The sequence below is a fragment of the Myotis yumanensis genome, unplaced genomic scaffold (assembly GCF_028538775.1).
Source record: "Myotis yumanensis isolate MYYU_CA2020_CCGP unplaced genomic scaffold, mMyoYum1.0.hap1 SCAF_4, whole genome shotgun sequence".
Taxonomy (NCBI): domain Eukaryota; kingdom Metazoa; phylum Chordata; class Mammalia; order Chiroptera; family Vespertilionidae; genus Myotis; species Myotis yumanensis.
Genome location: NW_027223755.1, coordinates 36987744 through 37014653, shown reverse-complemented (window position 1 = coordinate 37014653; position 26910 = coordinate 36987744). Strand labels below are relative to the sequence as shown.

General features: G+C 39.8%; 1 protein-coding gene and 1 pseudogene across 1 annotated transcript in view; one reads left to right on the top strand and one right to left on the bottom strand.

The window, feature by feature from the left end:
* The window catches only part of MCCC2 (methylcrotonyl-CoA carboxylase subunit 2), a 61803-nt gene that overhangs the window by 12725 nt on the left and 22168 nt on the right, over positions 1–26910 (bottom strand). Inside the window, exons 7-12 of the mRNA XM_070412148.1 lie at positions 23089–23202; positions 16900–16964; positions 11744–11843; positions 11537–11632; positions 7648–7720; positions 4077–4153 (exon numbers count right to left, since the gene is read on the bottom strand). Coding sequence (XP_070268249.1) covers positions 4077–4153; positions 7648–7720; positions 11537–11632; positions 11744–11843; positions 16900–16964; positions 23089–23202 — 525 coding nt within the window. The remainder of the gene's footprint in view (positions 1–4076; positions 4154–7647; positions 7721–11536; positions 11633–11743; positions 11844–16899; positions 16965–23088; positions 23203–26910) is intronic.
* On the top strand, positions 1952–2281 carry LOC139008657 (large ribosomal subunit protein eL33 pseudogene; annotated as a pseudogene).

The following is a 26910-nucleotide window of genomic DNA, read 5'->3' as shown; positions in this document are numbered from 1 at the left end:
GGTTCCTATGGCATCTCATCAATATTATAATGAAATTACGGTTTTTTAGGACCTACTTATGTGGCCACATCAATTTTAGTTTTAAAAGGGGGATAGAAGTATATGGAATTGTTCTGAGTGAAGGGTAATTTTAGCTCAAGAGAAGCTCCTGCCCCTCCCTTTAAGTACCTAGAACGTGAACTGGGACCTTGACCCAACTATATGGCGAGGCAAATTTCTATTTACTAAACATCTGCTCTTCTTCTCAGCCTGCAATAACCCTTTGAAGGCCACAAGGTGCATTACTGCATTCCTAGCTCAGGATGTCTCATATACCTAGATCCCCCTTTCTATCTCTGAACCTCTCCTGCATGTGTGATCTCTGACTCCCTCATGTATATGGGGTTCTCGTACATACAAATGTATTAAATTCAGTTATTTTCTCTTGCTTAAAAAAAAGGGGAGGTAGAAGAAACTAAGGAATCACAAAAAAATGTTACTCAAGATTATTTCTGGTATGAGTGCAGGTGATTTTTATTTTCCTTATTTTTACTTCCCTGTTTTTGTCTTATAATTACAGTGGGGGGAACAATAATGAATAATAGACATTGACTTTACTGGTAAAACATTCCACCAAACACAAATTCTTCCTCAATTAGGATCTGAAAGAGCATAACTGCCTGTTACCTGTATCAATATGAGACCATTAACCTTGCTATTTCCTCTAGCATTCAAAGTAAGAAAGCAAGGCCAGACATTTTTTTCTTAAGAAAACATTTTATCAAATAAGTACATTAATTACATTTATTCAAGTTTAGACAAATCAGAGACAATGATTTATGAAATTGAATACTAAGCCCAAAGACATTCATGAGTTTCCTCCTTTAAAACCAGACCTTCAGTAACAAGACCCACTACCTTCCCATCTCCAAAGAGTGAAAATATTATCAAGTTAAACTGATGAGGGGATAGAACAGAATAAACAGGTCATGTCTCAGAACCACCTGGAAAGTAGTTTTGAATTCCTCACTTGCATTAAGCACCAGAGAGTGAAACACTTTCAAGACAAGTATTCCTACATTCTTAGAATATGTACACGTCATCCACAGCTGTAATTCAAGTTTCTTATAAGAATTTAACTAAAAAAATGTTTTAACTTTTTAATAGTGCCAAGATAGTTCATCATGTTCATGTAAACCTCCACAAAAACTGCTTCAAACCCCAGCACACAGTGTTCTGGTTAAATATTTTACAGCTTTTATGTAATAAATATTCATGAATTGCTTGATCTTGAATGTTCATTATGTTTAAAACAGAAAATCTTCAAAGAGGCAAGAGCATACAATGGAGTCAAGACAGTCTCTTCAATAAATGGTGTTAGGAAAATTGGACAGATAGATGCAAAAAATGAAACTAGATCACCAACTTACACCATACATAAAAATAAACTCAAAATGGATAAAGGACTTAAAACATAAGATGAGAAACCACAAAAATATTAGAGGAATCCACAGGCAGCAAAATATCAGACATATGTCATAGCAATATCTTTATCGATACAGCTCATAGGGCAATGGAAACTAAGGAGAAAATAAACAAATGGGACTACATCAAAATAAAAAGCTTCGGCCATCTTGGACCCTGCATTCCTAGCTCAGGATGTCTCATATACCTAGACCCCCCTTTCTACCTCTGAACCTCTCCTGCATGTGTGATCTCTGACTCTCTCGTGTATATGGGTTTCCTGTACATACAAATGTATTAAATTCAGTTATTTTCTCTTCCTTAAAAAAAAGGGGAGGTAGAAGAAACTAAGGAATCATAATAAAATGTTACTCAAGATTATTTCTGGTATGAGTGCAGGTGATTTTTATTTTCCTTATTTTTACTTTCCTGTCTTTGTCTTATAATTACAGTGTCTTTGTCTTATAATTACAGTCCTGCTGGGAACAGGACTTCTATAAGGACAAATATGTCTAGAAGGCTGTGGTCCAAGGCCATTTTTGCTGGCTATAAGCGGGGTCTCCAGAACCAGAGGGAACACATGGCTCTTCTTAAAATTGGTGTTTATGCTCGAGATGAAACAGAATTCTATCTAGGCAAAAGATGTGCTTATGTGTACAAAGCAAAGAACAACACAGTGACTCCTGGTGGCAAACCAAACAAAACCAGAGTAATCTGGGGAAAGGTAACTCGTGCTCATGGAAATGGTGGAATGGTTCATGCTAAATTCCGAAGCAATCTTCCTGCTAAGGCTATTGGACAAAGAATTCGTGTAATGCTGTACCCCTCAAGAATTTAAACTTACTGAAAATAAATAAGATAAATAAAATTTTTTCCTGTGAATAAATAATAAATAAATAAATAAATAAATAAATAAAATAAAAAGCTTCTGCACAGCAAAAAAAAAATCAACAAAACAACAAGGAAGCCTACCGCATGGGAGAACATATTTGCCAATGTTACATTTGATAAGGGTTTAATCTCCAAAATTTATAGGGAATTCATACAACTTAACAAAAGGAAGATAAACAATCCAATCAAAAAATGGGCAAAGGACCTAGACACTTTTCGAAAGAGGACATACAGAAGACCAAGAGACATATGAAAACATGCTCAAAGTCACTAAATCATTCAAGAGATGCAAATTAAAACAACAATGAGATACCATCTCACACCTGTCAGAATGGCTATCATCAACAAATCAACAAATGACAAGTGCTGGCGAGGATGTGGAGAAAAAGGAACCCTCCTGCACTGCTGGTGGGAATGCAGACTGGTGCAGTCACTGTGGAAGACAGTATGGAGTTTCCTCAAAAAATTAAAAATGGAACTCCCATTAGACCCAGTAATCCCACAAAAATATTTCTAGGAATATATCCCACGAAATCAGAAACACTAAAAAGAAAGAATATATACACCTCTATGTTCATAGCAGCACAATTTACAATAGCTAAGATTTGGAAACAGCCTAAGCGCCCATCAGCAGACGAGTGGATTAGAAAACTGTGGGCCCTAGATGGTTTGGCTCAGTAGATAGAGCATCGGTCTGCAGACTGAAGGGTCCCCAGTTTGATTCCAGCCAAGGGCACATGCCTGGGTTTCGGGCTCGATCCCCAGTAGGGGGTGTGCAGGAGGCAGCCAATCAATGATTCTCTCTCATCATTGATGTTTCTATCTCTCTCTCCCTCTCCCTTCCTCTCTGAAATCAATAAAGAAATATGTTTTTTTTAAAAAAGAAAGAAAACTGTGGTATATCTACACAATGGAATATTACACTGCTATAAAAAAGAAGGAACTCTTACCATTTGCAACAGCATGGATGGACCTGAAGAGCATTATGCTAAGCGAAATAAGCCAAGCAGAGAAAGATAAATATCACATGATCTCACTCATTTGTGGAATCTATACTAATAAAAGGGTAATATGCTAATTAGACCAGGAGACCAGATATCTTCCTACTGTCCAACTTCCTTCTGGACAAAGCCATGGTGGTGGGGGCCGAGGCAGAGGCAGTTAGGGGCAATCAGGCCAGCAGGGGAGGGCAGTTGGGGGCCATCAGGCCAGCAGGGGAGCAGTTAGGCGGCAATCAAGCCAGTAGGCAGGCAAGTGGTTAGGAGCCAGCAGTCCCAGATTGCAAGAGGGATGTCCAACTGCCGGTTTAGGCCCAGGATTGGCAGTCGGACATCTCCCAAGGGGTCCCGGATTGGAGAGAGTGCAGGCCAGGCTGAGGGACCCTCTCTCCCCCGTGCACAAATTTCATGCACCCGGGCCTCTAGTATAATGAATAACATAAAATGATTAACTAAAATATATCCAGAGACACAGAAGCATCAAACAGACCGTCAAGCCTCAGAGAGGGGGTGGGAGGGTAAGAGATAACCAAAGGACTTGTATGTGTGCATATAAGCATAATCAATAGACACAGACAGTAGGGGGGGTGAGGGCAAGTGCTGGGCGGGGGGGGGTGGGAGCAGACTGGGAGAGGTCAACGGGGGAAAAAGGAGATATGTAATACTTTCAACAATAAAGAATTTAAATTAAAATAAATAAATAAATAAAACAGAAAATCTTGAAACATGTTTAACAGTACTTGCCTTTTTTGCAGATTCAGAAAAGAGGACTCCATTATTTCCAATGATGCCAATTGGGTATCCAAATATTCTAGCAAATCCTCAAGAGAAATTGGAAATAAAGAGTTATGTACTTCAGAGGGCTTTTAATTCACAACAAACAGACATATTTAACATCCTTTAATTTTAAATCAAAGTTTAAAGTGTACAGATTTTGTCTATGGTATACACCAGCTAATGTCACATTTTATTTCTAAGGTCCTGGAATCTGGATTTTTTCTTTCTTGAAAGGGGTGTGTCACATGTAAAGGGGTGTGCCACCTGTCTGACTGCTTGGTTTGGTTAGATTGTAACATGTTATATCTGAGTGCTCGCTGTGTACCAGACTTGAAGGATATTCTGAAATAGAATAATCAAAGATACAGAGTCCTTTACAGGTCAATGTTCCAAACTGTGGGCCAGTGTCAGGTAACTAGCTTGCCTGAAAATGCCTGTGGTAATGACAGGCCCTTGAAATAAAGGGCAACCCTAGCAGGTTTTGCTCAGTGGATAGTGCACTGGCCTGAGGACTGAAGGGTCCTGGGTTCGATTTCGGTCAAGGGCACATGTTTGGTTGCAGGATCAATCCCCAATGGGGGGGCGTGCAAGAGGTGAGAATCAATCAATGATTCTCTCTCATCATTAATGTTTCTATCTCTCTCCCTCTCCCTTCCTCTCTGAAGTTGATGGAAATATATTTTTTTTTTTTAAAAAAAAAGGAAGGAAGGAAGGGAGGAGGGAGGGGATACACTCAGCAAAGGCAAATTAAAACAAAAACAGGAACACTGTCAAGCCTGGTGATAACCAAGTTTAAAGTAAGAAATCTAGATAAGCTTAGAAGAAAAGGGCATCACTCCACTTTCATTTTCTCTGTTTGTATCTTTTTCTTCTCCTTTCCATAGTTTCGTTTATATCTCTTAAAGGAGAAGAAACGAAGGGAAACGTGATTTTGTGAGGTACACACTTTATAGATGATTTCAGGAAGTTAATTATTTTGTGAACCTGAAGACCTTGACTAGAGAGACCTTCCAAGAGTAATTCTCAACAAGCCTACTTATGACTATATATAGATGTCAAATACCTGGAACCCAAGAGTCAACAGCTGTGCTGGCTGAAGTGGGTCAAAGGCAGCACGCTACCAAAGTTTCTAGAACCTGGCTCTGTCTTCAAACTCAAGGTAGGCAGGTTGCTATTAAGACACCCTGTTTGTGATGCCTGACACAAAGCAGGTGCTCAAAAAATTAATGGATAAGACTGTTCTGCAGTTTATTGATAAGCAGGACACTAAATTTTTAAAATTGTCTTTGTTCTTTACTCTGACCTTCCATTTATTTATTTTTAATTATGTTTATTTGATGTGATAAAAATGAAACACTGATCAATGATCACCTAGATTTCTCTTGGTCTTTCAGGCCTAAAATCCTAGCCACACTCTCACTGGCTTTGCCACTTAGAATCAATGCAGAGAGGGGTGAACTTCCCAAACAGCCCAGCAATCCACTTTGAGTCCTGCCCCACCCACAAAAAGGCTGGGAACTTCGCTCATCTCTCGGCAGCAAGGTGGTACCCCTGAAGATATCCTGCCCTCTTCACTATTTAGACTTTTAACCCATCCTAGCCCTGCCTGGGATCTCCAGTAACAGGACTAGTGAGGGGGGCTCATGCCCCACTATAATAGGGACACCAATGAAGGAAGCACCTTCACCAGCTTCCTACAGGCCAAACAGGAAAGTAAAATATCCAAGGAACTACTAGGGCCAGCAAATGGTAAGGGCAGAGGCAGGAAGAAACCCTTAAGAGCTGCCTGGGACACCTGATCCTTAGAAAAATCTGTTCTTCACCTTCTCCCTCCCCCGAAATGGCCCTCACCTTCTCATGTTCCCTCTTATTCTCCCTCTCACCTCTCATGCTCCCCGACTCTTCTCCTTCTCACTTCCCTCCACTTCCCCCAACTTTACTTGAAGTCCAGTACTGTCAAGAAGAGATGGAGGAAACTGGATATATCCTTAGTATTGTAGGGGACAAAGGTGCCACCAGTTTTTTAGCAAGTACAGGTCAAATACATAAAAAGAGATAATAAGGACAGCCCATCCATCTTAAGAAAGAAGCAGAAACAGTTTGAACTTATTTTAAACTGCCCCACAATGAGGGTTACATCCTGAACTATTAAGTGGCAAATCCTGTCTATATATCAAACAAAAGCTCTTAAACACCTAAATACAAAAACATAAATTCCACTCCCAGTGTGAACCATTCTCTTGCTCATAAATCAGACCAAGAGAAAGTGTGGTGACTTACCCTTAAGCTTCAATGTATATTTGCAAGTTGGATTTTTTACAGCTGGTTGTTTATTCTACTTGGAAATGTTGTCTTCAGACTACCTGCTACATTTTTCAGCTTTTATCAGACCAAAAAAATGCCCACATTTGTTTTGCCATTTGTCCAAGATAACTATGGGTCTAGCATCTATGTTTCAAATACTTTTCTCCAAAGGCCTACAAACTTAACACTTCAGGTGAATGAATTAACTTCTATATATATCCTTGTTTTGTTTTTTCAGATTTGGTATTCTATCCTACATTCTGGATCTAGTATTTGCATAAGCCAACATAAGAGGCCGTGAGGTTTAACTCAGTCTGCATCCTCCCAGGAAGTTTTAAACATTATATACAATTTCCCAGTTGAATTAGAGACTAAATAATACAAAAGACTGTGCTGAGCCCCGCCAGTGTGGCTCAGTTGGTTAAGCATTCTCTCATGCACCATAAGTTGTTAGGGCACATGCCCAGATTGCAGGCTCAACCCCCGGTGGGGAGTGTGTAGGAGGTGGTTGATCGATGTTTCTCTCTCTCATTGATGTTTCTATCTTTCTCTCCCTCTCCCTTCCTCTCTCTCAAAAAAAAAAAAAAAAAAAAAAATCAATAAAAACATATTTTTTAAAATACAGTGCAGAAATTTTCAAAATAGTTATCCAGAGAAACAAAAAGAACTACAAATATTTCTGCTAATTTGACAATAAGAAAAATTTTTTTTAACATTTTATCTTTATTGTTGAAAGTATTACAGATGACCCCTTTCTTTCTCCATTGACCCCTTCTAGCTTGCACCCACCTCCCATCCCAAGCCTTCACCATACTATTGTCTGTGTCCATGGGTTATGCATATATGCATATGTTATTTGGTTAATCTCTTCCCAACCACCTACCCATCCCCACCTTCCCTCTAAGATTCAACAGTCTGTTCTATGTTTCTATGTCTCTGGATCTATTTTGTTTATCAGTTTGTTTTGTTCTAAACTTTTTATACAGCTAATGCTGCTAAGTCACAGATAAAGACCTAGACCACAGCATCTAGACATCATCATTTAAAACCTGGATCCATGAAGCCATTCAGCTTCAATTGATCTTTATAAAGCAGCTCCCTTTAGATACTGACTCACACATTTGTACTGCTCTAAATAACAAAGCTCATGTCAAGTGCATCAAAGCCTTAACACAAAACAGCATTTATTTTCAAGCAACAGAAAATGTTCACATTCAATTCTTCATCTTTATACCTGTAACTAATGTGTCTCCATATAAGGCTTTGAACTCATTGAATCTGCTTCCATCCACGATTCTAGCAATGACCTAAGAGGAAAAATAACAATGTCCCTGAAAATTGTATTACAAAGGAATTGTTACATTGAAGTTATTTATAAGGAAAACAAATTCATAGTGAAGTTGTCACTTTCACAAAATTTCACCCTACATAGAAAATCTTCTCACGAGAATTTCACTTTTCATACGAAGTCATTCGGGGCTCTGATTTTACACTTCACTACAGAAGCATTAGCACTGTGTTGACACCAGAGAAGCAGAGAGACTCCATGAGCTGGTTGCCAGACTTAAGGCTTCAGTGGCTGTTCAAATGTACTGGCCTAGGGTCAGGGATTCAATCAGAAAGCAAGGTAGAGAGCTTAGTCAGAAGACCTCCAACTTGAGGTATCACAGATGATTTGCATGTCCTGGAGCAAAGTCACTTAACCTCTCTGAGTCTCAGTTCTCACTTCTGCAAAGATGGGACAGAGCTGTGAGGATGTGATTACGTAGTAGCAAAATAACCTAAGAAAATAATGCTGAGATGAAGAACCAGCTCTGGCTCCCAGCTCTACCACTGAGAAATTAAGAGTCACAGCCTGGCTAGCTAAAATCCTCTAAGCCTCAATTTCCTCATCTGTTTTTGAAAAAATGATAAGACTTAAAAAGTGCTAACCACAGCCCACTTCCTGGCTGTCATTAAAAGGTAGCTATTATTATTAATCCTTTGAAGGGGTTCAGAAGAACAGATGCTACTTTGACATGTGGATTATTTTGAGCTGAAGGCAACTGAGACTCTGACGGGTCATGAGAAATTTTTACATCTCCCTTAAAGAATTAAAATTAGGGGCCTCATCCATACTCAGAGTTATCACTGACCTATCTATAAGGCAGGGGGAAATTCTAACTGTTGAACATTTGTTCTTCTTAATGTCCTGCGTAAGGACTCTCCTCCCTTCAGCACTTTGCCTCATCCTTAGTTCAGAATGCCGTATATACCTCATTTTAACTTTCTGTCCCTGAACCTCTCATGTATGTGGAGTCTCTCTCATGTATGTGAGGGTTCCATCATACATTCATAATTAAATTTGGCTGTTCTCTTAATCTAATCTGCCTTGTGTAGACTTCATTGTTAGACCAGCCGAAAGAACCCTGATGGGTAGAGGAAAGTTTCTTCCTCCCCTACACCTTCAATAAAGGTTTACTGATTCTGAATCTGATAATAAAGGATCACCCGACATACATATATAATTAACCTAAAAGGAGAAGAAATCACTAAATAGTTCACCCTCAAAGTTCATCATTATACATCAGGACTATTTCAAGGAGTTCCAAACATGAAGCATATTCCAAATTCCTTCAAAAACTATTTTACATGATACACATCATTTTTCTACTAGTTCAAACTTCCTTTCTCCTACTTACTACATCAATGTAGGACTTCTTTTTGTAAGATGCAAAAACTGAAAAATGAGTGAATGTTTCCCAATATCTTTCTTTCCAAAAAGTAAAGCTTACTTTGAATTATTTTTTAGTTATTTTCCTAAAAGGTCCAATTATATAATGAAAACATGTTATCTGTTGTAAGTGGTATGTTCCTCCAGAATTGTACCTTTTATTTTTTTTAATTGATTTCAGAGAGGAATGGAGAGGGAGAGGGAGAGAGAAACATCAATGATGAGAGAAAATCATTGATCGGCTGCCTCCTGCATGCCCCCCACTGGGGATCGAGCCCGCAACCCGGGCATGTGTCCTTGACCGGAATCAAACCCAGGACTCTTTAGTCCACAGGCTGACACTCTATCCACTGAGCCAAACCTGCGAGGGCCAAAATTGTACCTTTTAAAAACAATCAACACATAATAACTACTATTCTTCAACACGAAGATAAAGTGACTCAAAGGGCACAACAGCCTAGGATCACTTAGTGTGAAACTACCTTCTATTTGCTTTACAATGACCACCCGGCCACATAAAATATAGTACCTCATCTTCACAATGACTCAAACTTTAGAAAGCAAACATATCATATATATAGTACTACTACCCTTGTATCTAGGAGTGGAAATCAATGCTGAGTACCCATCCCAGTACCACTGACTAAGGAAACGAGGACCAGAAGCTGGGCTTTCTGATTCCTATCCCAATGCTGTCCCATAGCTCCATTCACTAGGAAGACTACTTTACTAGAACAGAAAAGATAATAAATTATCCTCACAAAGATGAACAGGAGTTAGCAACAGGTGGAAGTCTAGGACACTATTTAAGAAGGCAAGAGTCTATCTTCATAAAATAATCTCCATTAAAATGAAATGGAACTGCCATGAAAGCATGGATTTGCATCTGTGCGGCTCATTTCTGTGCTCCTGGTATCTGAAACAGCACCTTCATAGAACAAGTATTAAAAAAATACTGATGAATACATGAAAAAAAGGTGGTTTTCTTTAAAAGGATGAATTCTTAACTATCTAGAAAACTTGACTATCTAGAGCAACACATTTTTTCAAGCACCTCAGACGGTAAGTACCATTTTTTCTGTGCCTATAATTGACTGAAAAGTCAAACTAAAATCCCAATTCTAAAAGTTACAGTTGATTAAGTCATCTTGCTAAAGAGAAGCTCCAAAGAAATCCAGAATTTAACAATAGAGCATTTCCTAAATAAATAATTACATACATCCATAAGTGGGATAATACATTCATTAATTCATTCAAATAAATATTTACTGCGTGCTTACCATGTTGTACATTATATAAGGAGTTAGAATCTAGCCATGGAAAATGTTTCATAAAGAACCTTTAAATAATTGTAAAATGTTTATAATTCAAACTGGAAAAAGTAGAATTAAATATATATATATATATATATATATATGTATATACTATCACAACTCCATAAAAATGTCTACATATACATTAAGCCAAAACACCAAAATATTAGCTGCTTTCTCTGGATGGTAGAATTATAAGCAATTTTATGTTTTTCTATATTTTCTATTCTTTCCACAATTAATACATTAATAGTTTTATAGTTAAGGGGAAAATATTAAGATAGAGAATCTGGTATTAAAATAATTTCCTAGTGCCCGGCCGGTGTAGCTCAGAGGTTGAGCGTCGACCTATGAACCAGAAGCTCGCAGTTCGATTCCTGGTTGGGGCACATGCCCGGGTTGTAGGCTCCATCCCCATGGGGGGCATGCAGGAGACAGTCAATCAATGATTCTCTCTCATCATTGATGTTTCTATCCTTTCCTCTCTGAAATCAATAAAAACATATTTTTTAAAAATAATAATTTTCTAGCATAGAAAGTATTCTACCAGATATGGATACTGAACAAAATAAAAGACTACATACTATATGCAAACACTAAAAATTGTTACTCTAGACTATACAAGACTATATCAATAATCTGTAATCACAGCAACAATCTGTAATCTTCACCTGTAATCAAAGTCTAATCTTTGCTAATGTAATATTGATATAAAAGGGTATGTTTTTTCTTTCAACATTTCATCCAATTCCTGAAACAAGAATACTGAAAGGAAACAGCTGAAAATGAAGTTGCCCTACATCATTCCTAATGTCCACATTATGAAGTACTGTTCATGAATAAACCAAGGTTCGTCATTGTGCAATGAAAACTTTCCAATAATTAGAGGGTTCCCCCATCTCTCCTTTGGTATTTACTGTGTACCAGTGAATCCTACACTATGGAAAGATCTTTCCCTCACGTGTCCGTCGCTCCTTACTGAGCTCTAAACCAGCTCCTATGCATGAACATTATAAACAGACTCTGGCTTTGACAATGTATACACATATGAGGAGACAGACAGCAAGGTTTATGGCTCACAGTTCCACTTTACATACCTCTCGGACATCAAAGTTCCTCTTAAGGTTAGCGCCCACTATTCCGTACAATTCATCTGCAGGAAATAAAGGATCTTCAGAAGGCTCAATGCTAACCTGCAGAAAATAGAAAAATCCTATTAACCATTTTTAAGACATTATTTCAAGATGACATAAGCCAAAATGCTTTTCAGAAAAATAAAAGCTACAAGATCACATCAAACTCACATCCAATTTTTTCTGATAATTGAGACTTCTCACAATCTTCCTAGTTAAGTGAAGGGCGTGATTATCATCCAAAGCGTAGTAGTCAGTGACTCCGGACTTTCTACAGAGTAAAGTACACTAAAATAATCAGATTAGAGAAAAAGAAAAAATGGAATATCTTAAGCCCCAAACACCTTCTCTCATCTACGGATGGCATCATTTTTACTTCCAAACCACTTTAATAAATGATATTTAATTTGATATTCATAATGTCCCTGGCAAACATTGTAATGTCCCTAGTATCAACCTTGTTTTACAAACAGGAAAAACAGGTATGCATAAACCTTGCGTAGAACTACCTTGCATAGCTGCATAAGAATCCACGCCTCTATTTCTGTCTTGACCTCCTTCAACTAGATCATGGGGCCTTGCTGATAAGGACTTCTATTTAATGGTCAGCCCACATACCTCAAACAAAATTCTACATGATAAGCCCTAACCAGTTTGGTTCAGTGAATAGAACATCAGCCTGTGGACTCAAGGGTCCCAGGTTCGATTCTGGTCAAGGGCATGTACCTTGGTTGCGAGCACATCCCCAGTGGGGAGTGTGCAGGAGGCAGCTGATCGATGTTTCTCTCTCATCGATGTTTCTAACTCTCTATCCCTCTCCCTTCCTCTCTGTAAAAAATCAATAAAATATATTTTTTGAAAAAATTCTACATGATAAATTCAACCACAGATGGCACACTTTAGTGATGCTGTTGATAACAACAAAAAGTGTTTGTACCTAACTGAGCTCCTAATGAAGATGCCAACTACGGCCTCTCGCTTCTGAAAGACTGCTGAGCTCCCTCCCTCCGAAGCTACACCTAAAAGCAAGCTGTCAGAACACAAAGGTTTAAGACACTGTCCCTCGGATCATGGGTTAAAATGAGTATTGCTAAAATGATTCTGTCTTAAGGGCCATGGAAGTTCCTGTTCAATTTCAAGTTCAGTGTCAATGAAATATGGGCTTGCTCTGGTTCTGTTCTGATTAGATGGCTTCTTATTTCAGATGTAAAGTACTATGACTTTCTAATAAAGTATAAACAAAATGGTAAAGTCAGGCAAACTATATACCCGAAACAAACAGAATTTTGGTTCATTTTATGAGTGAGGACTAAGCTGCTGCAATCTAAATTTTGATATCTTGTCTAGGGAAAATTCCAAACCCTTGGGAGACATTTCCTAGAACTGGGCTCTCACAGTGGTTTTGTGTCACTTTCCACTTCTAGATTGGGTGTCCCTGAATAAAAGCAGAGACTGTACTTGCTTCTCGTTACAGCCCTCCAGTGCCTTTGCAATGGCAGACCCTTTCTAACTTAATACAATAATTTACAATTGATGATATCTTTTATTAGTAAATGCTTCATATATAATACCAGCTACAAGTGCTGACTTCTGGCTACACTGTAGTAATTCAGAAAGCAAACAAGCAGGAGGAATTGCTTCCAAATCAGTAAATATTTAAAATAAAATGCTTTCTTTTAAAAGCTGCCTAGTATTTACCAAAAGAGCAGGAAAGAGAAACCTTTGAGGAGGCATTACATTACATAAGTCTTTGTGTCAAATTAATTCTTCCGGATGACTAAACAGAAGTATAAATATGTATTTTTAAAGACAGCGAGAACCTTTGTAAATACACATTTATCACTCTTTGATTAGACAGAGAGAACCCAAAGCAATTTGTGACTAGTAAATTTTATGACATTGTTCCCCAAGAAAGCCATCATCATCTAATCATTGTCCTATGATTTTAAACAGGTTAAGAATAATAGCCGGTAATAATAGGGTGCTTAGTATGCACCAGATCCTGTGCTATGAGGTAAGAACTATCCTTTCCTTCGTTTTACGCATGAGGAAATGAGGCTCCAGAAGGTTACGTGGTTTGTCTAGTCACAATGGTAATAAGTGAGGTGAATGAAGGATGAATTCTAGAACCTACACCCTAAATTGATATACTGCCTACAGCTTTCATGGGCACTGGATTAGAGTTTTTAAAGTCAAAAACATTTTGTTAATACTCCATAAATACTATCTTCTTCGCCTTCCCCAGATTAAGCACAAACAGTAACAGCCCACACTGTCCTATACCCACTCACCCTTTTCTACCTGCGTCCTCTTTCTCCGCAGGTTGAAACATCCACTCACTGTCTCCCTGTAACAGTCAGTAAATGGCCAGATAAGGCAGTCACCCTGATTCTCCGCTCACACAGTTGTGCTCACCTAAATGAACAAGTGTTCTGTTCAAACTCGGGCAGACCCTCAAGCTCTCCCTCTGAGCTTTTCTATGCCTTCCTCAACTCGTCATTTCTCCTTTGGCCTCTAGTTGTAAAATTGGAAGCATGCTAGCATATTCTGTAATTGTTTTTTAATTCATTTCTTTCTCTTAGCTGCCTAATTAAATTATAAATCTGAGGTTGAGACTAGGGCTAAAATTCCTCTGTATTACCCATAACACTTAGTACAATCAATCTATTCAAAAGAAGTGCTCAATGAGAAAGGAAAGAAAACCTGGGACAAAGACAGGCCCCTAAATCAACCCTTTAATTGGCATGGCAGTGTTCTTTGATAGAAAAGCAGAATTATTATACCCATCTGCCTCCCTGGGTTTGTTTGTGGTTGGAAGATCAAAGGTAGGTTTACCACACCTGAATCTGATGATTAGACACTTGCCATTCAGGTCTGGGTTCTTTAGGGTATGATCCTGGGCCCTCCTCTACATCTATATTCGCCTGGAGGTAAGTTCATCTCATCCTATGGTTTTAGAGTCCATCTCTATGCTGAGGACTCCCATGTAAAGATCTCCAGCACTGGTCTGGGCTCCGGACTCTTACAGCTACCTGCCTCCTCAGCATCTCTACTTGGATGTCTCAAGCATCTCTAACTTATCAAATCCAAAAGGAATGCTGGATCCTCCTGCCTCATCCTCAAATCTGCTCTTTCCCCTGCCTTCCCAATCTCAGGAAGTAAAGCCATTTCATGTCACCATCTTTGTCATCTCACCTTCTTGCACCCCTTACATGAAATCCATCAACATGTCTCTCAATTCCACCTCTAAAATAGAGCTCAACTCTGTTCACCCCCCTACCTTCACTACCACCATAAGCACCTAAGCCACCAGCATCTCTCACCTACGCTACTGATACACCCACCCAACTGGTCCCCCACATAGACTCTTGCCAACACTCCAAGCATTCTCTACTTAGTAGCCAGAGGGAATTTTTTTAATGAAATATTTGGTGATAGCACATTCTGCTTAAAGCTTTTCAATGGTTTTCTAATTACAGTAGGTCCTCGGGTTACGTTGGAGATCTGTTCCTATGGCACAAAGTAACATGATTTTCGCCGTAAGTCGGAACCCACCTACATAAGCACCTATGTCACTCACATGGAGCACATGCACAGCAGTAATGAAGTGAAACAGTAAAAAAAAATTAAAAGAAAGATAACAATTCCTGACCTTTACTTGTGGTAAATAAATAATAAAAAACATAAAGCACATATGTACATACATTGAAATGACAGAACTTTTTTTTAAATAAATAAATGGGAGATAGCGACGTAACCACGAAACGACGTAAGTCGAGTCCTATGTAACCCGAGGACTGTCTGTACTCTTTAAAAAAAAAAAAAAGGTCCAAAACCCTTAATGACCAATTAAGATGATAAACAACAACAGTAATAATGGCAGTTAACATTTATAGGTATTTATTTAAGGCAGGTATTATTTCAAGCAATTTATATTTATCGCCTCGGTTATCACTTCATAAAATTCTAGGAGGTAGATGGTCAAGAATTCTTACCCCTGAACTCTAACCTGAAGTAGTTAAACAAGTGATGTGCAGAGCAAGCTGGTACCTGACTCACAAGAACCTACTGTGTGCATCTCTTCCTGATTCCATACTCAGCTGCATCCTGTGGTGGGATAACTTATACTACAGATATGGGCAGATGCCACAAAGCAGGGCTTTTCCCTCCCCCAGAGAACCAGCTGTTAAACACTTACCTGCTATCAGGTACTACCACCTCAGCATCCATTTATTTGGCCAAGCGGCCTGCAAGGACCTTAAACTAACTAGTACGGGCACAAGCCATACAGAGCAACTGAGGGTCACGAGCAAATGTAAGTCCTGATATGACTTTCCCAGCAGCCCCTGTGATCAGCAGTCTCCCCTGCCTCCCAGCACCTATATGTCTTATGCACCCTTAGATAAGACCGCCATCGAGCTTACCAAAATTCCACTCTTGTGGATGGAACTGAACAATCCGACCCTAGCCCAGGAACCCAAAGCACTCCTACCTAGGACCCTATTAAAACATGTGCCCCAGCCCTAGCCAGTTTGGCTCAGTGGATAGCGCGTCCGCCAGCAGACTGAAAGGTCCCAAGTTCGAATCTGGTCAAGGGCACATGCCCAAATTGCAGGCTCGATCTCTGGTTGGGGACGTGTAAGAGGCAGTCATTCAATGATTCTCTCTCATCATTGATGTTTCTCTCTCTCTCCTCTCCCTTCCTCTCTGAAATCAATATAAAAATTAAAACAAAAAAAACATGTGCCCCAGTTTCTTTCTTTCTCTCTGTCCGAGCTGCCTTGACCTCCCTAGGTGACCCCTGAAGGCATGCCATGTACTTCCTCCAGACCCGTGATTAACAAACTTCTCTATTTCATTTTCTCTTGTGGTCTGTTGTTGAACTGCAGTTCACCACCAGCACCCTGTGCTCCACTTCCCAAATGTTCATTTAACCACTGGGTTTGATCCACCTTCTATATGCTCTCCCTATATTTCTCCTTTGCAGGCCTATCACACATATACATTTATATGAATTTTGGTAATTATTTATTGCCCACCTCCCTGACTACACTGTAAACTCCCTGAGGACAGAGACAATGTCTATCATCTCAAAGATCTAGAGCTCAATGGGTATTTGTTAAATAAGAAACCTGTCTCTCCAGTCTTTCTATAATGGAAAAGGTGATGTTCTAGCTTAGAAATGCAACTCTACAGTTCAAAGAATTGGACCCTAAAACAGCAGATGGAGAACAAATTGTGGCAAGTTTAATACTTGGAAAAATACTTTAAACTTTTTAAAACATGTGGCAATCAATTCTGAAAAGAAATAACCTCTTCCGTTTCACCTGCAATGAAGATCAGCACCTCCAAGATCCTCAGCTGACACCTCTTCTCCAGTCGCTGCTTTAACCTACAACAGGAAGAAAAGTCAAAGGTGAGATTTACCCATCCAAAATATACAAATGTTTTCCTAACACACAGCGCCTAACCTGACTGTACCTACCACTCTTTCTTCCATTGGGCTAAAGACATTTTTTTTTTCATTCCACTCGCCTAGCAAACCAGTTTACAAATGAAAAATCGGAATCCAGAGTCACTAAGGAACTTGCCCACAGCCCCAGAGCAAGAGATGGAACTTGATTTGAACATTTCTGGCCTATGAGCCTGCTCTGTCCCCTCCTCAGGCTGCCTCCATCACATGTTAAAGCCTTAGTGTCTGTGCCCTGCTCCCTCTCACCCTCTGGTGAATCCATGCTTACCCTTCAAGCCCCACCTGCTCTCTGTGCCTTTCCATGACCCACTCAGGCCTTTCACCATTAATGACACTGCATGTAATAATAGAGCAATGCTTGCTTATCCGTGGTCCAAGGGTATTCCACTTACACCTCCTACATGGCACTTGCCTGACTATATTTCTGTAATCTGCATGCATCTCTGTCCTCTCCTCTATACTGTGAGTTCCTTGATGGTAGGAACTGTGATTTACTCATCTTTGAACATTCAATAAATACACTGAAAAACTGCCTTTTCTTCACCTATGCTGAAAAACTCCAGTGACTATTACAAACTCTTAAAGGTATAATAACTTTAAAATGGGGAAAATATCTAAGATTACTCACATCTAAGATTCAGAAGAATGTGAGCAAAAAGAAAAAAACCTCAAGTAATAAATTAAGAATGACTTAATTATAGCCTGAGAAATTCTAAGCAAGAAAAGTCTTCAGTACTAAATGCCAATCTGATCCCTCAGGAATTGCTTATTGATTCCTACTTCTTTAAGTTGATTCATTTGTTTCTTTTTCTTCAAATAGGAAAAGCTTTAATTAGAAAAATGAACACTAATCTAAAATACAGCACAGAAATAACTTATTATTCACTACATCAAAAGCTCTGTCTTAAATAAAAAATTCTACTGGGAAAGGTAATTAAAATTTTCACTTCCAATTATTCCACCCCCAGAACCAAATTTTTAGTTCTCCTCCCAAAGAAATTCAGTGTAAAATATAATTTGGTCCAAAAAATAACTAATTATAAGAGGTATCTGGATATTTAAAGCTGTAAAAAGGAATAAACACCAACATACTATATTTATTTTCAGAGATATGACTAAAAATATAAGGATTTGTCACAAGTTAATATTTATTGAGCACCCACATCATGTTTGGTACTGTGATAGGAGCAAAAATGATAAAAGTCAAAATAAAATTAAAATAGCTCATTCTACTAAATTATAAGTTCAGAAGATAAACAAGACAGGAGAACAAAAAGCTCTTTCAAAAACTTGTCTTGTCACTATGCTTTTTTCAACCATTTTAAGCTACTGCAACTCAAGCCCATATTATGTGTGAAACCTACCAAGCCTTTTCTCAATTTTCAGTGAAACAAGTGTCAAATTTAGAATTCTCAAGCAGGTGAGGATGCTGCTGCTTCTTTTTGTACTGTAAACAAGTGTTTCAATGGTGGACTCTTGAACAAGGATCAGTTCTGGGACAGACTGCAGACTTGCCTGGCTGCCAAGTTAAATCTGAATCCACTGGTAACTGCTGTTAGCATTATTCTAGTAGTATGCTGTTGCCTATATTTCCAAAAAGATATTTTCAAATTTTAGTCATATCTTTACTCTTTAATGAAAAATAAAGAAGGACTACTCATGAATGTATGTACCCTTTAATATACAAAGGTAAATCTGGAGTGAATTTTCCTCTCATTAAACAATGATCGCTATCATGTAAAGCTAGAGAAATATTAAAGAATAATAAACACCACAGGCTTTTTGAATATGAAATGGCAGTTCCTCAGGCTGATCTGATCCTCAGTAAGTTATTAAAAATTAGCACAGTCATGTGGAAAATATACTGACTTCACAACAAAGCTTACGCTCCTTTTACCATGCTTTTTAAAATAAATTTGTCTTAATATTCCAAAACCACAGGTGATTGATAAGACTCTTGAAGCAATAAACATACTTGAGATATAATTCACATACCATAAAGTTCAACATTAAAAGTATACAATTCAGTGTTTTTTAGTGTATTTACAAACTTCTGCAACCATCACTGCCACCAACTCCAGAACATTCATCAGTCACCAAAAAAAACACCAAAACAAAAAAACCCCGTACTCATTAGCAGTCACTCCCCATTCCACCCTCCCGGTCCCTGGCAACTATTAATCTACTTTCTCTCTATGAACTTGACCACTCTAAATATTTCACAGAAGTGGAACTATACGAGATCGGTCCTGTTGTGTCTGGCATGAAGTTTTCAAGGTTCTTCCATGCTGTGGCATGTGTCAGAACTTCATTCCTTTTTATAGCTGAATAATAACCCATTTTATATAGATGGTGGTTTTATAATATGACATTCTTCTCTTTTTTTAATTAAATCTTTATTGTTCAGATTACTGTTGTTCCTCTTTCCCCCCTCCCCATAGCTCCCCCCCAACCAGTTCCCACCCCACTTTCTGCCCTTACCCGCCATTGTCCTCATTTATAGGTGTATGATTTTTGTCCAGTCTCTTCCCGCACCCCTCACACCCCTTCCCCCCTGAGAATTGTCAGTCCACTCCCTTTCTATGTCCCTGATTCTATTATATTCACCAGTTTATTCTGTTCATCATATTATTTATTTCTTAAAGAATACCTTTCAGCATTTCATATAATACTGGTTTGGTGGTGATGAACTCCTTTAGCTTTTTCTTATCAGTGAAGCTCTTTATCTGACTTTCAATTCTGAATGATAGCTTTGCTGGATAAAGTAATCTTTGTTGTAGGTTCTTGCTATTCATCATTTTGAATATTTCTTGCCACTCCCTTCTGGCCTGCATAGTTTCTGTTGAGAAATCAGCTGACAGTCGTATGGGTACTCCCTTGTAGGTAACTAACTGTTTTTCTCTTGCTGCTTTTAAGATTCTCTCTTTGTCTTTTGCTCTTGGCATTTTAATTATGATGTGTCTTGATGTGGTCCTCTTTGGATTCCTTTTGTTTGGTGTTCTCTGCACTTCCTGGACTTGGAAGTCTATTTCTTTCACCAGGAAGGGGAAGTTTTCTGTCATTATTTCTTCAAATAGGTTTTCAATATCTTGCTCTCTCTCTTCTTCTGGCACCCCTATAATTCAGATGTTGGTATGCTTGAAGTTGTCCCAGAGGCTCCTTACATTATCTTCATATTTTTGGACTCTTTTTTCTTTTTGTTTTTCCGGTTGGGCGTTTTTTGCTTCTTCGTATTTCAAATCTTTGACTTGATTCTTGCGATCCTCTAGTCTGCTGTTGAGTGTCTGTATAATACTTTTTATTTCAGTCAGTGTATGCTTAATTTCTAGTTGGTCCTTTTTCATATCCTCAAGGGTCTCACTAAATTTATCGGCGGTTTCTAGAAAATTCTTGAAAAATCTTATAACCATGGTTTTGAACTCTATATCCAGTAGTTTGCTTTCCTCCATTTCTGTCATTTGTGACCAGTTTCTTTGTCTCCGCATTTTTTATGCTTCCCTGTGTTGGTAAAGTGGCTTTGTGTGCTAGGTGTCCTATAGGGCCCAGTGGCTCAGCCTCCCCAATTACCTGAGGTGGACACTCTTGGTGCACCCCTTTGTGAGCTTTGTGCACAGTCTTGTTGTAGTTAAGCCTTGATTGTTGTAGGTATCACTGGGAGGAATTGACCTCCAGGCCAATTGGCTGTGAGAATCAGCTGTGGTTATGGTGGGAGAACTTGTGTGCTGGAGACACCCTTCTGGGGCAAGACTTGCTTCACTGGGGCTTTGGTGCTCACTGAGTCTGCCCCCTGAGTGTGTCCCTTATGGATCTGAGGAGTTGTAATCTGGATGGTCCACTCTGACCACTGGGTATACTGGCTCTTGGATCTCTAAGGAGGTGCTAATTTAGCCTCTTCCTGATGCTACCCAGCAGGAGCTACGGAGAGATTTGCAGATTCCTTTTCTTTGTTTGGAGTTTGGAGGTGCCCAGATGAGGCCCAGCTGTGAAGCAATGCAAGCTGCTGTGGGGCCTTGGGCCTTCTTTTTGGCTGTTCTGGGTCTCTCTGACCCAGCTGCAGTTAGTTAGGTAATTTTAGATTGCAAAGGGCCAGGTCAAAAGCCTCTGCTGCAGCTTGGGTGGGGCGGGGTCTCAGGGAATCAACAGGGCGGAGCAAACAGCTATGGCTGATCCTCAGCCCTGCCCTAAGAGGCCCCGGGTCTCACTGTTCCTCGGTAATCACTGCAGGCACCTCTGAGAGAAAGCCGCCCTCAAGTTCTGCCCGATGCCAGACAGTCCAGTTTCTCCCTGTATAAGTCCGGGTCCCCAGAGACTCGCCTAGAACTGGAGTTCAGAGCAGTCGGGAGCTTGTGTCTCCCTCCTGATTGAAAAAGACAGCCGCATCCTCAGTTACCAGCCCTTTCTGCATGCACCTCCGTACCTCTGCACTTTTCTTCCACATCGCACCTCCTCTGAGTCTCAGTGTGCTTTCCTCTTTCCCTCTAGTTGTAGAATTTCCACTCGGCCAGCCTTCCTGTGGTTCTTGATGATGTTTATTATGTCTTGTAGGGTTTTTTTTGAAGTGGTTGTGTGAGGCAGCAATTTCCGGTGTTTACCTATGCCGCCATCTTGGTTTTCTAGTCGACATTCTTCTCTTTTAGGTATTTAATATTCTTGGATTTCACTTATATAATGGGACATTTTGTTGCTCGGTGTAGTAATTACTTGTCTCTCCACCTATCCTCTATCACTCTGAAGTCTACGGTCATGTCTGCCATCAACATGGTGGAGTGATGACTGCATTACTGAAAATCGCTGGAATGGAGCTGCCCAAAGGGGAGGAGAGGAAGAACCAGGATTATATAATCCAGTTCTCAGTGCTGCATCAGAGGCGACCAATGAAGCTGCACAGGGTCCCATTCTCAGAATGGCCCTGTGCTTGAAGTTTAATGCTCGGTGGCCACTCCACTGAATTCTAATTTATCTTTGAATTTATGTTCTGTAAGTAAAGGCTGAGATGAAGTGGAGTGTGTGAGTTGGAGTTTGGGCTTCAGTTCTTGGATAGTCTGCCTCCCACCACCTCTCTGGGATGGGTTCTTGGCTCCCTGCTTTCCCACTAACTGGAGCCTGGGCCCTGCCCCCTTCCTAATGATTGCTACATCTGCTCGAGTGAGGGCGTGGCCTGGCATGCATCCCCTAGTGCAGTGGTTCTCAACCTTCCTAATGCCGCAACCCTTTAATACGGTTCCTCATGTTGTGGTGACCCCCAACCATAAAATTATTTTCTTTGCTACTTCGTAACTGTAATTTTGCTACTGTTATGAATCATAATGTAAATATCTGATATGCAGGATGTATTTAGGCGACCCCTGTGAAAGGGTTGTTCAACCCCCAAAGGGGTCGCAACCCACAGCTTGAGAACCGCTGCCCTAGTGTCTCAGGGTGGAACACAGCAGCACCATCACTAGCCTGGCTGGCAGTGCTGAATTATGTTCACCAGCAGGTGACTGGGTGGGGGTCTGAGCTAAGGGCTAGTCTCTTGCCTACTCCCCATCTGGCATGGAGGTTGCCCACCCTTGGGGGTCATGTATGCACTGAGGGTTGGGCTGGAAGAAGAGATAGCTGGAAGGGAAAAGATGAGAAGTTCTGGAGATGGATGGTGGTGATGACTGCACAACAAAATGAATACAGTGGAGCCTTGACTTACGAGTTTAATTCGTTCCGCGACGGAGCTCGTAACTCAAATTACTCGTATGTCAAATCAAAAAGTGAACAAGTGAGACACATGATGCTGGGCTGATGTTGTGGCATTCACTGTAACGTTCGCTGCACCAACTAGCGGTGGGGTATCTGAAGCTGGCTTGTAACCCGAATTTTAGCTCGCAACTCAAAGCAAAAAATCGGCCGAGAGATGGCTCATATATCGAAAAACTCATTAGTCGGGACACTCGTAAGTTAAGGCCTCACTGTATACTTAATGCCATAGAACTGTATACTGAAAATGGTAGAAATGGAAAATGTTATACTATGTATATTTTACTTCAACCAATCAAAACTATGTTCTTACCAAGGGTGGTCCAGCCAAGAAAATGGTACCCTGCTTGCGTACAATGATGTTTTCATCAGCCATTGCAGGCACGTAAGCACCTCCTGCTGTACAGGAGCCCATGACCACCGCTATCTGGAACCCAAGCATATATGAAATTCATCAAGTACAGCCCAAACAGTGAATTATACTGTCTCTGGATCTATAGTCCCATAAATGTTGCAGTACCAGGGCATACTACTAGCTGGTCCCTGTACTTCATTTTAAAAGTGGAGTCCTCTACATCCAGCCAGGGTTGCTCAGTGGTTGAGTGTCAACTTAACAACAAGGAGATCAAGATTCTATTCCCGGTCAGGGCACATGCCCAAATTGGGGGCTCGATCCCCAGTAGGGGGCATGCACGAGGCAGCCAATCAATGATTCTCTCTCATCATTGATGTTTTTCTCTCTCTCTCTCCCTCTCCCTTCCTCTCTGAAATCAATAAAAACATATTTAAAAAATAAAAGTAGAGTCCTATAAACATTTGTAATAGTTTCCTTGTATCAAAGCATTTTGAAGGGCTTATGTCACACTTTTACAAAGTTTATGGATAATCTCCCTATCAAAGAATGGCCAGATAGACTATTAGCCTAAACTACTAATGGAGAACTCACGATCCACCCAAAAACTGGCAAAACTGTATGACAGGATAATTTTTAAAACTAATAAATTCTCTAAACAATTGCCACTTACCTCACAGGAAAACTGAAATAATGAGTGTTGTTAATACTGTGTGTTACCCCACATACGATACATTCTAAATATAAAACTAACGTTAGCATCACAGTTGAAAATCTTGTTCAAAAGAAAGTCAAATGTGTAGAAGCTGGGTGATGCATACAGTCTGGTTCACAGCACTATTCTTTTGTATGTATTTAAATTTTTCCATAATACAAATATTCTTTCTTAGATATTAGTATGACACAATGAACAATAAATATGGTTTGGCAATTACCCCTAGATACAAATAAGTAATATCACAAAGAAAAATAAGAAAAGTACGTAATAGATATTTTCTTTAATTATCCTATATTGCTACCAATTCCAATATTCCACCAGTTTTCCTTATGGTCATACAATATCTGTTCTGAAGAAGAAAAAAACCCACTAGTATTAATCCAAAAATAGAAGGCAGCACAAGTCAACATTTTTCATCTAAATGGCTGGCACAAAAAGACATAATTTCCTATTTCATGTATGTTATTTAAAATGTCTGCAATATTTCTGTCACCATATTACAACAATGTTTATTTATTACTTATTGTTTTTACTTATCAATCACCCAGCAGTTTGTTTCCAAAATATCTATGACTAGAAAAACTCATGCCTGTGAGTCTACAAAAAAACATTCATTGTAGCAGTGTTCATAATAGTGAAAACATGCAAATAACCAACATGTCCATCAATACAATATGTTTTTATTTTTAAACTTGATTTTTATTTACTTATTTTTCCCATCACTATTATCACCTCTATGCCCTCTTCCATCTCCACCCACCCCTATTTCCCCCGCCATCACCACACTGTTGTGCATGTCCACAAGTTTTGCGGTTTTTTTGCTCAATCCCTCCACCTCCCACACACACACACACACCCTCCTCCCCACCAGAGCTGTCTGCCTGCTCTCTATGAGTCTATCTTTATTTTGCTTGGTAGTTCAATTTGTTCATTAAATTCCACATGAGTAAAGTTATATGGTAATTGTTTTTCTCTGACTGGCTTATTTCACTTAGCATAATGTTCTCCAGGTCCATCCATGCTTCAATACAGTATTTTGAATGGGTAAATGAATTATCAATAAGTAAGTTCCTTTTTTGGGGGGAGGGGGCGGGAGGGGAGTGTTCAGTATGTGTGTTTTTTATTTATTTGTTTGTTTATTTATTTATTTATTTATTTATTTTATTACAGGCCCGGTGGACAAAATCTGTGCATGGGTAGGGTCCCTAGGCCTGGCTGGTGATCAGGGCCAATCTGTGTGGTGACTGGCAGGGCGATCAGGGAGACCCTGCTGGCATCTGCCTTGGCTGGCCTAGGGACAGCCTGTGGGCTGGAGGCAGCTCCTGCATTGAGCGTCCGCCCCCTGGTGGTCAGTGCGCATCATAGTGACCAGTCATTCACAGTTCAGTTGATTTGCATTAGGCTTTTATTATATAGGATTTATTTCAGAGAGGAAGGAAGAGGGAGAGAGAAAAACATCAATGATGAAAGAGAATCATTGATTGGCTACCTCCTGCACGCCTCCCACTGGGGGTTGAGCCTGCAACTGAGGTATGTGCCCTTGACTACGTGCCTTGACTGGAATCGAGCCCGGGACCCTTCAGTCCACAGGCTGATGCTCTATCCACTGAACCAAACCAGCTAGGGCAATAAATAAATTCTTTAAAAATCTAAGGCAGCCGTAGCCGGTTTGGCTCAGTGAATAGAGCGTCGGCCTGCAGACTCAAGGGTCCCAGGTTCGATTCCAGTCAAGGGCACGTACCTTGGTTGCGGGCACATCACCAGTGGGGGGTGTGCAGGAGGCAGCTGGTCTCTCATCGATGTTTCTAACTCTCTATCCCTCTCCCTTCCTCTCTGTAAAAAATCAATAAAATATATTTTTTAAAAAAAATCTAAGACAATAATAAGAAAACGTTAACACTTCATATATCTGAATTGAGGATAGGTGAGTATTCCGTTCTATTATCCTTTGTACTTTGTGCATGTCTGAAATATTTTATGGGCGTTTTCTTCAAGGTTCTATCAGGAGCAAGTGATTTCACTTAGTCAGCCTGTTCTTTGTACTGGAACACCAGATTCCATTCAAACTATTTCATTACTAAAAAAAGTCAAGGAAGTAGAGAACAGTTACAATGATGTAAGAATCTAAAAAGAGGACACTTTTCAAAAGTAAGTCACATAGATCTAAACAGGCACAACAGGGTTCCATTAAAACAACCAGAGAACAAAAGGAGAGAAAAGAGCAGTACTGCCAGCAAGTATAGAGGTGGGTAGAGGAGACAAAGACAGAGGAATTAGTTTGCCAAATAATAATAATAGAAACAATAAAAACAATGAGGGAAATGAAACTGACTGCCATCATGCCATCTGGGGCTGAGAGAGGGGAGATCTACCAATTTAGTAGAAAAGTCTCACAAGTGAGTAGCTGACAAATTATTAGCACATCTACATTAGGGAATTGTACCATATTCCTAAGAGCACTTCAGATGCATTTTCTCCACAGTACCTCTGAAACCAAGGAAATCAACAATCTACTTCTCTGACACCAACTAATAATGGTCCCCAAACTCTGTAACCTTGTCCCCTTGAGTGTGTAATGGATCTGCTGATGTCCTTGTCCTATCAAATGTCAAGTGTCACTTCTGTGATCAAGTTATGAGATGCTATGTCTTCCATCTTGCTGGCACTCTCTCTCTTGTCCACTTGCTTGCTCCCTCTGCTGCAGCCAGCTGACACATGGGAAGATATTCTATGGAGAAGCCCATGTGGGAAGAAACCTAGAAAGGGCTCTGGCCAACAGCTGGCAAGAAACAATGAGGTCTGCAAAGAACTGAATCCTGCCATCAACCATGTGTGTGAGCTAGAGGTTGAATCCTTCCCAGTCAAGCCTAGAGGTCTGCAGTGGGTTGAATAGTGGCCCCCCAAAAGGTATATCCACACCCAAATCCCAGAACCTAGGAATGTGACTTTATTTGGAAAAAGAGTCTTTGCAGATATAATTAAGGATCTTGAGATAAAATCATTCTGGATTACCCAAGTGGACCTGAAATCCAATCACAGGAGTCCTTATAAGACAGAGAAGAGAA